The following is a 17,192-nucleotide window of genomic DNA, read 5'->3' on the forward strand; positions in this document are numbered from 1 at the left end:
GGCACAAGCTCCTTTAACACTTTTATTGTCCTGCAGTATCCTCTTGCTTCCCTGGCTCCCTGTCTTTTCCATTACTGCATCTTGGATGCCTAGCACAGTGCCGCCCCACGGTTGGCAATCAGCAAATACTGAGTAAGTAACTGAGACTGCCCCTCTAGGGAGGGACGGGGGTGGGGTGGAGGCGGTGTCTGACCTGTTCACAGCGGGGGGCCCGGCATTCTCAGCCCCTAATACCAGCCTGACACCGAGCAGGCGTTCTAAAAACGGCCAACCAGCAAGGCAAGCCAGCCGAGCTGTCCCTCCCACCGCCTAGCGCAGACGTGGATGGCGCCCAGGGGTCCCGTCCTGGCCGGAAGTCAGCGGAGAGGCCAACGGCCTTCAGGCGGCGGCCAGCCCGCAAGGCCGGAGGGGGCGGGGCCAGGACCCGCGGGGCGGGGCCAGGGCCGGAGGGCGGCTCCTGAAGCGTGCACACCCGGAAGCGCGGCCGCGTCAGCGCTCAGAGCCGGTGGAGGCGTAGTCACCGCCGCAGCCACCACCTCCTCCTCAATCATGCCGGTAAGTGGTCGCGCCGTCCCCGCCCCGCGCAAACCCGCGGCCTCCGGCTTGCTGCTCGGCTGCACCGCCGTTGGGTCAGACGTCCCTCTAGAAGGGCTCTGGCCGCGGCCGGAACTGTCGCCTCTCTTCTTGCCCCTCCCACCTAGCTCCCCCCAGCTTTGCGACCCTCCAGAAAATGGGATCCCAACAAGAACTGTATCTGGGAGTCAGGCTTCAGCATATGGAAGCTCCTAGCTGTCAAGCGATTACAAGCCTAAACCTTTCCTGCATAGGCGGGGAAGCTGAGACCACCCCAACGGGGGCAGGGAGTCGCAGAGATCGCACAGGGAGTTGGTGGCGGTCAGGAGCGGGGACGGCTGGTCTCTGCGTGTACCACCTGGATGCCTCTTCCGGCGGAGCTGGCCTGAAAGAGGGGTTTGCGGTGACTTTTGCCTCCCATATATGGCAGATGTTCAGAGATCTGTTTTTCTTCCCTTCCCCTGCCCACTCTTGAGTTTCAGGTTGGGCCATGCTGAATGGAGAGAGTGCTTTCAACCTTTCCTACCGGTCACTTTATGAACCTGAACCCATGGGCTCCAAAGAGGTTCAGGATCCTTCCAAAAGTCACCAGTTGCTCAGTGGCAGAGTTTGGGATGAGCAGAGCAGGTCTTAGGGCACCTTGGCAACTGACTCAGTCTCATGGTCTCATTTTTTAGGTAAAAAATTAAGGCCTTTTTCAGATTACAAAAAAAGGTCCACTAATTTATTCAGGGTGGTGTTGAGAAATGGGTGCAGCTCAGATTAAGCCCCTTATCTTCAGGGTCCAAGTCTCTCCTGGTCTCACATGATAATTGCTCAATAAAAGTAGTCATGCTGGCTTGGGAGGAAGTCCTGTTCCTGATCTGATCTCGGGACTCCTGGCTGGTGTTTTGTGGTGCTTTTCCCCAGGGTTGCCTGGTTTTATGGCTCTGCTCCAAGTGGGTACCCAGAGGTATCCCACAGATGCCCTGTCTCTTAGCAGCCTAGCTTTGGGGAGCTGACAGGTGAGCCAGAGGCTCCTCCGGGCCAGGTCACAAACATCTCAAGTGTCATTTCCCTTGGGTCTTGCCAAGCACCTTGAGACAAATCCTCAGACAACCCAAAGTATGAACAAAGAACCTGACAGAACCAGCCCTCCCAGTTGAGCAAATCTACCTGTGACAGTGTCAGAGAACAGCACTAATCACTCTGGGTCTGGGATAGTGGAGGTTACCAGGTTTTGGTGACTGGGTGGCGTGAGGGAAAAGCCAGCTTGAGGGTGGCTCTATTCTAGGTCCACTTCTGGGAATTTATTTTTTACAAGTCTGGAGATTTTGACAAAAGACCCACCAGAGTGGATGATCAGAATGAAGAGGGCACTTGGCAGTATTATCACGAGATGAACAGCTGAAGGAAGAAGGGTATTAATCAAGGGACTCAAACCAAAGCTGGAAAGGGAACAATGAGTCACCTGAGAGGTTTCTCACACAAACACTTGGAATCTCCAAAACGTCTCTGAAAAATTTGTGCCCCAGCCCTGACCCTTGCCAGCTGGTGACCTTAGACAAACTGCTTTACCTCTCTGTCCCTTGATTTCCTCAGCATACAGTGGGGATAAAAACTGCAACCTCACAGGACTTTCAGTAGTAGTAACAGGAAAAGTGCCAGTAAAATTTGTAGCTCAGCCACTGACATGGTCCCGAAGGAATGGTAGCTCTTGTGTAGACCTAGAACAAATTGGGTAGAACTACAGCAGGCAGGTTTCAACCCTGTGTTAACAAGGACCACAGTCGCTGTTTTCTCTTTGTCACCCTGAGTGACTGACCTAACCTCAGCTGTCAAGAAGTGACAATACTAAGGCCTATCTTGTGGGGTTGTTGTGATGATTAAACAAAGACATGCATGGACAATGCCTGGCACATAGTAGGCACTCTTATATTAGTAAATTCCCAATCATCAAGGTGTTCAAAGACCAAATGTTCTGTAATTTGAGAAAGCATTTCGCCTCTGGGAGGCGTCTGGATAGTATGACTCCATTCCATTCCCGCCCTTCCAGTTATGAAATTCTATTAAAGAATTGTACAGATGACTGGGCTTTTTCATCTTCTTTACAGAAACTGTTTTATAGGTGGCAGAGCAGAGACACTGAGGGACTGGCTCTGTGCAAAGTCAAGTATTCAGTGGTGGGGCCAGTCCTGGGATTCTCTGTAAAGAAGGGATTACTCATTAAGGAGGCTTTCCACAACCCCCATATTTACTTTTGCAACTCAGAGGAAGTGGAAGAGAGCACTGAATAATGATTGCCCGTCTGCTGGCTTCTGACCTCTGTACTGTGCAGGATGGAAAGAGACCTGTCCTTCATAGCCAACGAAAGAAAGCTCTAGAGATCTATTGACTTTAGGTCCTTGGGCAGCAAAAACTTGTGCTCCTTCCCAAGGTGTTCCCATCTCAGGGTCTCTGCAGCTCCATTCGCTGGTCCAGAACCAGCAAGGTGTCCCTGGAGCCAGGAAAACGTGGATTCATGTCTCAACCTCCATATATACCCACCACGTGACTGGGTGGCTTAGTTAACCCCTGGAACCTCAGTTTTCTCCGAAGTATAGTAGGGTGACTAGCTCCCTTTCCAAGCTGGGTGGGGACTGACTTAGATACTATATAAAGAGCATTTCATGTAGTGGGTACTCAACAGATTTAGGTTTTATGTTGGTCTTGCAAACACATTAAAGCTTTGGATTGGTATATAGATGCAAGCTATTGACCAATCTTTTTGTTGTTGTTGTTGTTGTGGACCATTTAAAAAATCTTTATTGAATTTGTTACAGTATTGCTTCTGCTTTATGTTTTGGTTTTTTGGCTGTAAGGTATGTGGGATCTTAGCTCCCCAACCAGAGATCGAACCTGCAACCTCTGCATTAGAAGGCTAAGTCTTAACCACTGGACCACCAAGGAAGCCCCACCCCCCACCCCCACCCCCATTGACTAATCTTGATTACCAGTTGCTCTACAGCGGGAGTCAGCAAACTTTTTCTTAAAGGGCCAGACAGTAGACACCTAAGTCTTCATGAACCATATGGTCTGTTACAAGTCCTCAACTCGGCCATTCTAGTGTGAAAGTAAATGAATGAGCTTAGCTGTGTTTCAGTAAAACTTTACAAAGCCAGGTTGCAGGCAAGCTTTAGTTTGCCAGTTTGTGTGCTGGAGCAGCATCTTAAACTATTATGTGGGCAGGAATGAGCTGGGTCTTGTTAAAAACCGAGGATTCTGATTCAGGAGGCCTGAGGGTAGGACCTGAGAGTCTGCATTTCTGGCATGTTCCCAGGTGATGCTGATACTGAGAACCACCTGTTAAAGGCAAGATTTTAGAGTCCTCACTGCTGCTGCTGCTACTGCTGCTAAGTCGCTTCAGTCGTGTCCGACTCTGTGCGACCTCATAGATGGCAGCTGACCAGGCTCTGCTGTCCCTGGGATTCTCCAGGCAAGAACACTGGAGTGGGTTGCCATTTCCTTCTCCAAGAGTCCTCACTAGAAACCCTTATTTCTAGAATGTGTTGTGGTTGTTGCTGAATAATCACAAGATCAGCTGAAAGAATCAAATGTGTTTAACTGGAAGAAAAGGAAGACTATTTTCTTTAAGGCAAGTGTTGCAGATTTGGCCTCAGTAAAATAGTGGTTTTCCGGTTGTGTAATGATGGTGCAAATGATGGTTATATAACTCAGCACTGAAAAACCGAAGTACTTCACTCTTGGCCTCAGTTTCCCCTGTACAGCATGATGATAATCCAGACCCAAAGATGGTTTGAGACTTGGAGAAAGCCTGAGAAGCCATTTAGACCAGTTTTTCTCAGGTGTGTCACTTACCCTTCTGTCTCACCTCAGTGGGTTAAAAATGGAGGGTCCCAGGGCCCACCCAGAGCCACAGGGCCCACTGAGGCAGCCTGCAGACCTGCCTGGTCCCCAGGGCTCGACGTGGTTCTTACGTGCACTGAGACTGAGAACAGTTAATCGGTAATGGTTTAGGTAAGGGAACCGGGGCCCTGAAGGGCACGGATTTTGCCTGAGGTCTTCCAGTAAGATACAGTGCTATGCCCAGAATTCCTATTAAGGTAATAGATTTGAAATACTCTAAGAAAAATGTAGCCATAGTTTTTTGTTTTTTCTTCTTTTTAAGGGATAGAAAGGAGGGAAGTGGAATAAAGTAATAACAATTGTAATCTGAATAGCTTTCTTTTTTTTTTTTTCTTTGGCCACACAACAGAGTTTAGTTCCCCAACTGGGGATTGAACCCTGGCCCTTGGCAGTGAGACTGCAGAGTCTTAGCCACTGGGCCACCAGGAAAGTCCCTGATAGCTAACTTTTTACCCCAGTGGAACCTACTACTAGGCTCCGATCTCTTTACCTAACATACTAGTTACCTATCACTTCTGATTAATTACCCCCCAAACTTGGTGGTTTCACACAAATATTCATTAACTTACAGTTTGTGAGAGTCAGGAATTGGGAAGCAGTTTACTGGCGTTTCTGGCTCAAGGTCTCTTGGGAGGTGCAGTAACCATATTGTCCAGGACTGTGGCCCTCTGAAGGAGGATCCCAAGAGGGCTCCCGCACACGGCTGTTGGCTGAAGGACTCAGTTCCTCACCGTGCGCACCTCTCCATAGGTTTGCTTGAGAGTCCTTAGGACACGATAGCCAGTTTCCTCTGGAGTGAATGATCCTAGAGAGAGTAAGGCAGACAACACATGTCTTTTATGAGTTAGCCTCCAAGGTCCCCTAACATCACTTCACCCATATTCTACAAGACATACAGGCTAACCCTGAGACATTGTGGGATGAGACTACTCAAGGGCATAAATACAAAGAGGCAGAGATCATAGAAGAGAAGCAAAAGGCAAAGGAGAAAGGGAAAGGTATGCCCATTTGAATGCAGAGTTCCAAAGAATAGCAAAGAGAGATAAGAAAGCCTTCTTCAGTGCTCAGTGTGAAGAAATAGAGAAAAACAATAGAATGGGAAAGACTAGAGATAGCTTCAAGAAAATTAGAGATACCAAGAGAACATTTCATGCAAAGATGGGCACAATAAAGGACAGAACTGGCATGGACCTAACAGAAGCAGAAGATATTAAGAAGAGGTGGCAAGAATACACAGAAGAACTATACAAAAAATATCTTCATGACCCAGATAATCATGATGATGTGATCACTCACCTAGAGCCTGACATCCTGGAATGCAAAGTCAAGTGGGTCTTAGGAAGCATCATTACGAACAAAGCTAGTGGAGGTGATGGAATTCCAGTTGAGCTATTTCAAATCCTAAAAGATGATGCTGTGAAAGTACTGCACTCAATATGCCAGCAAATTTGGATAACTTAGCAGTGGCCTCAGGACTGGAAAAGGTCAGTTTTAATTCCAGTCCTGAAGAAAGGCAATGCCAAAGAATGCTCAAACTATCGCACAATTGCACTCATCTCACACACTAGTAAAGTAATGCTGAAAATTCTCCAAGCCAGGCTTCATTAGTACGTGAAGTGTGAACTTCCAGATGTTTTTAGAAACATCTAAATCTAAATCTAAACGTTCTAAATCTAAAGCTGGATTTAGAAAAGGCAGAGGAACCAGAGATCAAATTGCCAACATCCATTGGATCATCAAAAAAGCAAGAGAGTTCCAGAAAAACATCTATTTCTGCTTAATTGACTATGCCAAAGCCTTTGACTGTGTGGATCACCACAAACTGTGGAAAATTCTTAAAGAGATGGGAATACCACACTACCTGACCTGCCTCTTGAGAAATCTGTATTCAGGTCAGGAAGCAACAGTTAGAACTGGACATGGAACAACAGACTGGTTCCAAATAGAGAAAGGAGTACGTCAAGGCTGTATATTGTCACTATGCTTATTTAACTTATATGAAGAGTACATCATGAGAAATTCTGGGCTGGAAGAAGCACAAGCTGGAATCAAAATTGCTGGGAGAAATATCAATAACCTCAGATATGCAGATGACACCACTCTTATGGCAGAGAACGAAGGGGAACTAAAGAGCCTCTTGATGAAAGCAAAAGAAGAGAGTGAAAATGTCATTTCAGAAAACTAAGATCATGACATCTGGTCCCATCACTTCATGGCAAATAGATGGGGAAACAGTGACAGACTTTATTGTGGGTGGGGGGGGCTTCAAAATCACTACAGATGGTGACTGCAGCCATAAAATTAAAAGATGCTTGCTCCTTGGAAGAAAAGTTATGACCAACCTAGACAGCATATTAAAAAGCAGAGACATTACTTTGTCAACAAAGGTCCATCTAGTCAAAGCTATGGTTTTTCCAGTGGTCATGTATGGATGTGAGAGTTGGACTGTGAAGAAAGCTGATCGCCAAAGAATTGATGCTCTTGATCTGTGGTGTTGGAGAAGACTGTTGAGAATCCCTTGGACTGCAAGGAGATTCAACCAGTCCATCCTAAAGGAAATCAGTCCTGAATATTCATTGGAAGGACTGATGCTGAAGCTGAAACTCCAATACTTTGGCCACCTGATGCTACGAACTGACTCATTTGGAAAGACCCTGATACTGGGAAAGATTTGAAGGCGGAAGGAGAAGGCAGAGGATGAGGTAGTTGGATGGCATCACCGACTCAATGGACATGAGTTTGCATAAACTCCAGGAGTTGGTGATGGACAGGGAGGCCTGCCGTGCTGCAGTCCATGGGGTCACAAAGAGTTGGACATGACTGAGTGACTGAACTGAACTGAAGAGATCATGGGGCCATCTTGCATGCTGGCTGCTATGATTAAAACCTTGTGTTCATCGTCTTCACCAGCCTGGAGAGGAACTCTCATCCCCATTTTGCAGATATAGAAATCAAGGCACAAAGGAGTTAAGTAAAGTTACTTACTCATGGTCACACAGCTACTAAGTGCCAGAGCTGGAATCTGAAGCCAGGTCTTATTTCCAGAGATTACAATAAAGGAAGTATTGGTATAAATAACCTTTGTTTGAAACCAAAGAAAGAACCCAGGGTTCTTCAACCTGCTGTATCAATTATCCATTCACTCAACAAACTGTATTAAGCCCCTCCTCTGTGCCAGGCATTCACCTTTCCATTTACTGGGGATGCAGCAGTGAACTGAACAGAACTCATGTTCTGGGAGCTTGCCTTCATGCCCTTGGTTTGTTAGATATCCTGGGTATGGTAGGATGTTGAGCCCACATGGAGAGTCCAGAAACCTGAGTTCTCTTACTGACCCAGCTTTAGCTCACTGGGAACCCAGGCAAATTCTCTCCTTTTCTAGGACTTAGGTGCTGCCTCTGAGGCACTTGGAATGCGACAGTGGTCTCTGTACTGCAGAATCACCATGGAAGCTTATTGGCTATAATAGACACCTCAGCCCTCTGGATTGCTGACCAGAACCTATAGTTTTTAATAAGCTCCCATGTGATTCTAATGCAGAGAGTGATCTTCTGATGCATAATTACGACCCCCAGATCTGCACTGCTCAGAGCATGCCCCCCCCCATCCCAGAGTTACTAGTGATCCTGAGACAACCGCATAGCTGAAAAATCAGGATGTTGAAAGTGAGACTACAAACCAGCATTTTAAACTTCCTTCCCAGGTGATTCGATACATTGTGTGCCAGATACTGCTAATAATTTTCTAGGGATTCTGTCCTTTAACACAACCACCTCTGAGATATAGAGACCCTGAGTTACTCCACTGTACAATTTAGTAGAGTGAGACTCAGGCTACTGATGAGTCTGATGACAGCTCGATCTTGCCTTTCTCTCTTCCTCTTGTCTTGGGGCCCTGAGTGGGCCTGCATGCTAGTGGGTGTGGGGGTCCCTCTGCAGGACCTGGCTTATGATCCCCTTTGTCTGTTTCAGAAGCACGAGTTCTCCGTGGATATGACCTGTGAAGGCTGCTCTAACGCAGTCACTCGAGTCCTCAACAAGCTAGGAGGTGAGTGAGTGGCCCTGGGTTGGGGGTGGGGTGGGGAGACTGGTACACTTATATTAAATGAATGCAGGCATGGAGCAGGAGAATCTTGAGTTTAAGCTGATAATAACAGTGAAACCAAAACATACTGAGTTACTTAGCATGTGCCAAGTACTCTGCTTCATGGCTCCTATGGATCATGTCATTTAATCCTCACCACAGCCATTTCAGGTGGTTTCTTTGACCATCTCTGTTTTGAGCAGGTGGGAACTGAAGTTCAGAGAGGTTGAATAATCTGTTGGTATCACACAGCCAGTAAATGACTCAGCCAGTAAATTTGGCCTGGAGGAGCCCTTGCAGGACTAGTTACTATGTTACATTCATCTCCACTGTGGTCACTTTTGTTTTGTGATACATTCGAGTGTCATTTTCTAGTAAGATTTTAAAAGTTGTAACATTTTAAGAAACAAACTATCAATCAGTTATGCTGGCAGAACTTCTAAAGCACCCCCTTTGGGTGTACTTAGAAAACCATTCTCCAGTCCCCTCAGTTCTCATCTGCAGAAACTGAGGCTCAGAGTGGGCTAGGGTCTGGTCCTGGGGTTCCATGAGATAACGACAGAGTTGTGATCAGAGTCCTGGGGGCAATCCCTTTTAAGATTTTCATTTCTAAAACCCTGGATAATAAAACACCCAATTTTCTTTTTTAATTTATGTTTAATTGAAGGATAATTGCTTTATAATATCTTGTTGGTTTCTGCCATATATCAACATAAATCAGTCACAGGTATTCATATGCCCCCTCCTTCTAAAACCTTCCTCCCAACTCCCACTCTTGTTGTTCTGTCAAGTCATGTCCGACTCTTCTCAACCCAATGGACTGTAGCACACCAGGCCTTCCTGTCACTCACCATCTTGGGGAGTCTGCCCAAGTTCGTGTCTATTGAATCAGACCTCCCACAATAATAACACCCAGTTTTCCAAGGGCTCTCATGGGGTTGTCATCTTGTTAGCACTTAAAACAGTCCTCTGAGCTATACTTTCCATCTGTGGAATGGGGATGTTGACACCAGGCCCCAGAAGGGGAAGTGACTAGCCCAGAGTCTCATAGTGAGTCCACGGCAATTTCTAGACTATAAACTAGAACCTGAACTTGAAAAAATCTGAAACAGTGGAAAGAACGTGACCACTAACTTCCTGTGTGACCATGGCCTCCTCTTCTCGGGCCTGGCTTTCCCCAGTTGTGGTATGGGAATATCAGTCTCTTAGCTTTGCTCTGGATGCTTTAAGGTGAAACACCACGGCTTACCTGGTGGCTCAGTGGTAAAGAATCTGCCTGCCAGTGCAGGAGACATGGGTTCGATCCCTGGGCTGGGAAGATCGTATATGCCACTGAGCAGCTAAGCTCGTGCACTACTGAGCCTGTGTTCTAAAACCCGGGAACTGCAACTACTGAGCCCATGTGCTGCAATACTGAAGCCCGTGTGCCCTAGAGTCTGTGCTCCACAACAGAAGTCCCTGCAATGAGAAGCCTGTGCACCACAACTGCGCAGTAGCCCACACTCACCACAATTGGAGAAAAGCTTGCGCAGCAACGAAGTTCCAGCGCAGCCAAAAATAAATAATTTTTTTTTTCCTTGTTAAAAGAGTGAAACCCTGCTCAGAAGCTCCTGTATACAAGCAGCAGGTCTGGATGAAGTGAGGGCCAGCCTGCTTTCACTCTTGCCAGCTCCAGAACACCTGCCTGGGGACCTGGGCTGCCAGAAACACAGCTTTGAAATCTACTGGGTTGGATGATCCCAGAATGTCTTCCAGCTCTATGATGCCACCAGAATATTTACTCTGAAGGGGAGGGAGGCCCTTTTGAAGCAAAAAACAAAACCCAGAGTGCAGCCAGGATGCACTGCCCTCAGCCCCTGGTGTCCAGTAGGTCCAGGGTCAGAGGTTAGGGCTGAATCCTGTGTCATGTGCTTTTTGAGGCCCCTTTGCTGGTGTGTGAGGACCTGCCTCTGAACTTGGGCGGGTATCTCCTACCTTTCACTACTGTTCCCACTTGGGTGGCCACTTAAGAAGAGTCAGAAGGGTTTTCTGAGTCAGTCGGGCCACAGATGAGCAGTGCTGGGCCTGAGGAATCACAGATCAGTGGCATACTTGACCTGGAGAGCCCACAAGGGCTGGCTGACCCCAGCTCCTTCATGTTCTGATGGGGAGACTGGGGCCTTTGATGGGCTGGACCCAGCCGATCAGTGGTGAAGCCAGGCCTGGGGCTGTTCCTTTGTTACTTCAACAAGGCCCATTGGTACCTCCTCGCATATGCCACCAAGGGTCCTTAAACGGACACGGCTCTTTAGGAGGGCAGTTTTGCAATATCTGTGAACATTTAAAGTATACCAATATTTTGCTGCACACTTTCCATTTTATGAATTCATGGTATAGAAATATTTTCACAAGTTTTATAAGATATGTTCAAGTATGTCTACATTGTTTTGATCATAGTGAGAAATTGGAAGCAACCTCCAGTGTCTTTTAGAGGGGGACTGAGTAGCTGGATGGTGTGTGTGTGCACAGTTGCTCACTTGTGTCCGACTCTTTGTGATTCTGTGGCCCGTAGCCCTCCAGGTTCCTCTGTCCGTAAGATTCTTAAGGGAAGAATACTGGAGAGGGTTGCCACTCCCTTCTCTAGGGGATCTTCCTGATTCAGGGATCAAAAGAGTCTCTTGTGTCTGCTGCAGTAACAGGCAGATTCTTTACCACTGGGCCACCTGGGAAGCCCTGTGATACAGTAACACTGTGGGATATGGTGTGGCTGTCAAAAAGAATGAAGTCTCTATATGTGCTAAGATGGCAAGGTGTCCTGGACACTGGGAAGTGATATGTAAGTAACTTGTTTACAGAGTATGATGCCACTTTGGAAAATGACTTTTCATTTGTCCATTAGGAGAAACACTGGATGGGAACCTATTGTTCAGTGATTCTTAGAGGCAGGAAATAGTAGGGGGCCTTACAATTTCAAATTTTATTTTAAAATGCTTGCCTTTTTTTTTTTTTTTTTTTTAATGGCGTGTCTGGGGACTTCCCAGGCAGTCCAATGGTTAAGACTTCATGCTTCCACTGCAGGGGGCAAAGGTTTGATCTCTGATCAGGGAACTGAGATCCCACAAACCACAGAATGTGGCCCCCCAAAAATTGCTATGTCTGTATTACTTTTGCAATTAAGAAAAAAAAAATTTTTTTTTAAGCCCTTGTTTAGAGGAGAGATGGACAAATTATAGCCTTTGGGCCCACAGTCTGTTATTGCATAGCTGAGAATGGTTTTTACATTTTTTTCAGGCTTGTAAAACAATATGAGGCTTCCCAGGTGGCTCAAGTGGTAAAGATCTGCCTACCATTTCACAATCACAAGAGAAATGGGTTCGATCCCTGGGTCAGGAAGATCTCCTGGAGAAGGAAATGGCAACCCACTCCAGATTCTTGCCTGGGAAATCCCATGGGCAGAGGAGCCTGGCAGGCTGCATACATGCATTCGCAAAAGAGTTGGACACAAAAGCACAAATCGCTCGGTCATGTCCAACTCTGTGACCCCATGGACTGTACAATTCATGGAATCCTCCAGGCCAGAATACTGGAGTGGGTAGCCTTTCCCTTCTACAGAGGATCTTCCCAACCCAGGGATCAAACCCAGGTCTTCCACACTGCAGGTGGATTCTTTGCCAGCTGAGCCACCAGGGAAGCCACAACAACACAAAACAATCTACAGAAGATGATGGGGCAGAGTCCGTGCAGCTCACAGTTCTAAAACCATGGGCTCTCAGTTTGCCAATCCCTGGTCTAGAGGAGAGGGAAAGAGTGGGGTGAACAATTCAGGAGCCTGACTGGGTACGTGTCTGTCCTCCCCACCCCACTTCCTGCAGGAGTTCAATTTGATATTGACCTGCCCAACAAAAAGGTCTGCATCAACTCTGAGCACAGCGTGGACACTTTGCTGGAGACCCTGGGAAAAACAGGAAAGGCCGTCTCCTACCTTGGCCCCAAATAGGCCCTGTCCAGCAGCCTGCAGGATGGACCAACATGGGCAGGTGGGTGAGGCCCCAACATGGCCACCAAATATGTCATTACCCAATGCAAACCACAAGCTCAGGGACTCCTTCCAGTCTCCCGCGAGCAGACAGAGCACTGCTTGATGTATCTCGGGGACCCCTCTATGACTTTGGGCTATAGTTTGTGATCAACAGGGTTAAATGTAAGCATCTGGCCCTGGGCAGTGTGTCTTTTACTTTGATAATATAACAGTCCCTTCAGAGGTGTTATACTTCACTTACTCCCTGAGCTTTGTTCACTGACCAGCTTCACCTTGGCTTCCATCCCCACTTGGAACTGTTGTCAGCTTCCCATGCGTGCCCTTTGCCCAGACTGGTGCAAAACCAGTGTGATCAGTTTGGTAGCTTCTTAAAGCCTACCATATGACCCAGCCATTCCTTGCCTAGTATTTACCCAAGAGAAATGGGAAGCACTGTCCATACAAAGACTTGTAAATACTGACAGTGGCTTTACTTGTAATAGCCAAAAGCTGGAAACAACCCAGTGTCCATCACTAGGTGAGTAAACAAACTGTGGTATAGCCATATAATTGAATACTGTTGTCTATGCAACAACTTCAATGAATCTCGCATATGAAAGAAGTGAGTGAAAGAAGCCAAGAAAAGGAAACATACTGTATGCTTTCATTTATGGAAATTCTAGAAAAATGAAAACTAGTCTGGTGAGGGTATGTGGGTGTGGGTGTGTGTTAGTCGCTCAGTCGTGTCCGACTCTTTGCGACCCCATGGACTGTAGCCCACCAGGCCCCTTGTCCGTGGGATTCTCCAGGCAAGAATACTGGAGTGGGTTGCCATTTCCTTCTCCATGTGGGTGTATTCATCTGGTAAGTTACAGATCATCACAGTGTACACTGAAATATGTGTATAACATGACAGTATACCCCAACAAAGCCGTTCAAGGTGGAAAACAACAAAAGCAAACAAGAGCAGCGTGTTAAGCTGGCTGTTCCCTTTGACTGTACATAATCCAGAAAGGCAGGTGGCACTGTGCCAGCACCCTTCACTGTGGAGCCAGGGCAGACTCTAGTCATCCATGCAGCGTTCCTTCCCTCTGTGCCCAGTCAGTCTCAGAACCCTTCAGAGCACAGCCCTCCTAGGGGTCACTGCCCCTGAGTACCTTTAATGCGTGGATGACAACAATCGCAACATCCCTAATGTCGGCCAGGGCTCTCACTGTAATCAGGAAACATGAGGCCTGGAGAAGGGAAGTAACTTGACCAAAGCTTCACACCGATGAGTGCCAGGAGCAGGCTGCAAGTCAGGTGTCCAACTGACTGGTGGGCCACAGCAGTGACCTTCAACCTCAGCCTCCTTCCTAAAGGTGGGTGTTGGAATCTGAGCCGTGGCGATGTCCTGTGTATCTGGTGACATCACATGCAGATCGCAAGATGTCAGGTGTGTCTGTCTTCCTCTTCCCCTTTCTGCCCACGGATTCAGCCATGTTCAGGAATGAGCCCAGGATGAATAATCAGTATTGCAGGAGTCTAGTTTTAGCTCTGCCCTTAGTTCACACTCTGACTTTGGACATTCGTCGTTTATTCCTGAGACCTAGTCCTCCCTGCTGTAAAATGGGGTTGTAACCTCTACCTTGCTTTCCTGCCTTGTGGGGGTTGCTATGACGTCCCTCTGAATATGAAGGATGATCTTTAAAGGGAGAGCAATGTTTCCACCATACCAGTGTTCATCATGGTGGTTCCTGTGTCACTGGGGTTTTGGGAGGGAGGGTGGGACCCTGGGCCCCTCCATCTAACCTAAGTAGCCCTATTTTATATTGGGTATAAGATCATGTTTATAAAAGTCTCTATGACAAGGATGGATAGAGGAAGGGAAAAGTTACTAGGTGGCTCCATACATGGGGGAGCCCCAGTGTAGACACACTGAATTGGAAACTCCTGACTTGAGCATGTAAATTTTAACTTAAAAATTAATACCTGGACTTCCCTGGTGGTCCAATGGTTCATTGGCTAACACTCTGCACTCCCAATGCAGGGGGCCCGAGTTCAATCCCTGGTCAGGGAACTAGATCCTGCATGCTGCAACCAAGACCCAACACAGCCAAATGAATAAATAAAAATAAATATATATATTAAAAAAGTAATACCTGCCAGTTGTAAGCCATGTATAGCTTAATGTGTGTTTTTTCTCATAGTAGGCTCTTCTTTTTAATTTGAGATGAAATTCACATAACATTCAGCTAACCATTGTCACATGTGCCACTCATGGGCCTTTATAGTATATTCACAGTGTTGTACCTCCACTCTAGTTTCAAAACTTTCATCACACTGGAAAGACTCCCTGTACCCATTTAAGCTCACAGTCATTCCCCACTGCCTCCTCTCTCCATCCCCTGGCAACCACAAATCTGCTTTCTGCGCTTCTGGACTCACCTATTCTGGATGTTTCCTATGAAAGGAAACATTACATGACCTTTTGTGTCTGGCTTCTTTCACTCAGCGTAATGTTTTCAGGATTCACTCAAGCTTAGCGTGTATCAGTACTTCATTCCTTTCAATGGCTAGATAGTTCTCACAGTAGTTTTCATTAATTTATCTATTTTAGCTTTTTTTTTTTTAATTATAGGAAGTGTCAAAACTATGCAAGTAAAGTTGTAAAATGAATCTCCACATGCCCATCACCCAGATCCAACAATGCTCGAGTCATTGCCATCATTTCATCCATGGCCCACTCTCACCACCCTGTATTCACAGCAGATTCAGGCATCATAGTTTGGTCTGCACACCTGTCAGTAACGATGTGTAGTATGAAGAGGCTCCTGGAGGTTCATACGCACAGCACTGTGTCAGAATCACTGATCAAGCCAGTTTTACTCCCACACACCAGGCAGCATCTGTCTCTGAGTCTGTTTTAATAGACTCCCCAGTGACTGATTCGAAGCCAGGTTCAGGAACCAGAGGATGAATGTTTATTGGTTATGAGGTCTCCTTGATCATCTGACTCTTAGCAGATTTGTTTGCTCATGGCTTTTTTTTGTTGTTGCCATCCCAGTTTAAGTTGAAACAGGACAAAAGAAGTGCTCCAGCAGTCCTGGGAGAGCCCTAGAAGAGGGCTTCAGCAGTGATCAGCTTAGCAAGGTCAAGGCATTCTTGTAGGAGCGGCGTGCAGGGCTGGACAGGGGGCTCTTGTCCTACTCGGCACCTGGGTTTCCCACCTCACCCCCTGCAACCCCTCTTAGTGAATCTGTACTGCTTTTGTAATGTCTCCATGTGCACAGCAGATGGCGCCAGTGTTCCACCTCACTTCTCATTTCTTCCAGGGCGCTGATCCTCTCCTGCCTTCCAGACAGATCTAGGACCTGGCAATCCCGCTCAGCAATGGTAGTTCCTGCGGAGACCCTCATTTGCCCTGCTCCTCTGTAGCTTCTCTGCAATAAAGTCAAGCCGATTTTGCTGGTGATACTGTCTCTTGCCTGGTCTTGTCACTTGCTTACGTGTTGTGCTGTGCTGCTCACGTGTTGCTGTGAAGGAAATAACTACAGTGCTTCCTTGGGTTGGCGTTCTAACAGCTCCCAGGTCCAATGGATTCTGAATCTTGGCTGTGTGAGCTTTTGCAGATCACTTACCCTCTCTGGGCCTCACTTTTCCTCATCTATAAGTGACGGTGTTGGGTTAGGTTGGTGATCCTCTTTCTTTTCACTACTTTCTTAGACTCTATCATATGTTGAAAAACTTTTGTCTGTCAAGTGAATGCATTTAAGGGACGTAAAATTGTATGGTAATGGGAATAATAATGGGAAGACGTGTTTGTGTATTAGATTAATGGGAAGAGAGAGACCATCTGGGATAGAGTCCAAGCTCCACATCTCCCAGCTGGGCCACGTAATCTCTTGCTGTCCACAGGCATAAAATGGGGTAACAGCATCTCTTGCAAATGGTGGTTGTGGGGATTAAATGAGGTGACTCATGTAAATCACTTAGAGTGCTTGCCAGTTAGAAATCACTCAGTGAACATTCTCTATTCACATACACTTTTTTTTTTGTGGTGTGTATTTAAATATCTGTCAGTTCAGTTCAGTCGCTCAGTCGTGTCCGACTCTCCGCGACCCCATGAATCACAGCATGCCAGGCCTCCCTGTCCATCACCAACTCCCGGAGTTCACCCAAACTCATGTCCACAGAGTCGGTGATGCCATCCAGCCATCTCATTCTCCGTCGTCCCCTTCTCCTCCTGCCCCCAACCCTTCCCAGCATCAGAGTCTTTTCCAGTGAGTCAACTCGTCACATGAGGTGGCCAAAGTATTGCAGTTTCAGCTTTAGCATCAGACCTTCCAATGAACACCCAGGATTGATCTCCTTTAGAATGGACTGGCTGGATCTCCTTGCAGTCCAAGGGACTCTCAAGAGTCTTCTCCAACATTACAGTTCAAAAGCATCAATTCTTCGGCGATCAGCTTTCTTCACAGTCCAACTCTCACATCCATACATGACCACGGGAAAAACCATAGCCTTGACTAGATGGACCTTTGTTGGCAAAGTAATGTCTCTGCTTTTTAATATACTATCAAGGTTGGTCATAACTTTCCTTCCAAGGAGTAAGCGTCTTTTAATTTCATGGCTGCAATCACCATCTGCAGTGATTTTGGAGCCCAAAAAAATA

At 46.9% G+C, this 17,192-nt stretch overlaps 1 protein-coding gene across 1 annotated transcript; it reads left to right on the forward strand.

The window, feature by feature from the left end:
• The first annotated feature begins 441 nt into the window (after nucleotides 1-441).
• Nucleotides 442-15,992, forward strand: ATOX1 (antioxidant 1 copper chaperone). The gene is made up of 4 exons (XM_088838549.1): nucleotides 442-555; nucleotides 8,430-8,505; nucleotides 12,393-12,557; nucleotides 15,853-15,992. The coding sequence occupies exons 1-3, from the start codon at nucleotides 550-552 to the stop codon at nucleotides 12,515-12,517; spliced, it is 207 nt and encodes a 68-aa protein (XP_088694675.1). The 5' UTR covers nucleotides 442-549; the 3' UTR covers nucleotides 12,518-12,557; nucleotides 15,853-15,992.
• Nucleotides 15,993-17,192: the final 1,200 nt, after the last annotated feature.

This window comes from Moschus berezovskii, chromosome 8 (genome assembly GCF_049115385.1).
Source record: "Moschus berezovskii isolate FMDL1 chromosome 8, NW_MosBer_1.0, whole genome shotgun sequence".
In the NCBI taxonomy this organism is placed as follows: Eukaryota; Metazoa; Chordata; class Mammalia; order Artiodactyla; family Moschidae; genus Moschus; species Moschus berezovskii.

Bases quoted from the DNA above. Each gene is read 5' to 3' on its own strand.
- ATOX1 (XM_088838549.1), top strand. The intron at 8,506-12,392 runs GTGAGTGAGTGG...CACTTCCTGCAG, and splicing joins AGTCCTCAACAAGCTAGGAG to GAGTTCAATTTGATATTGAC.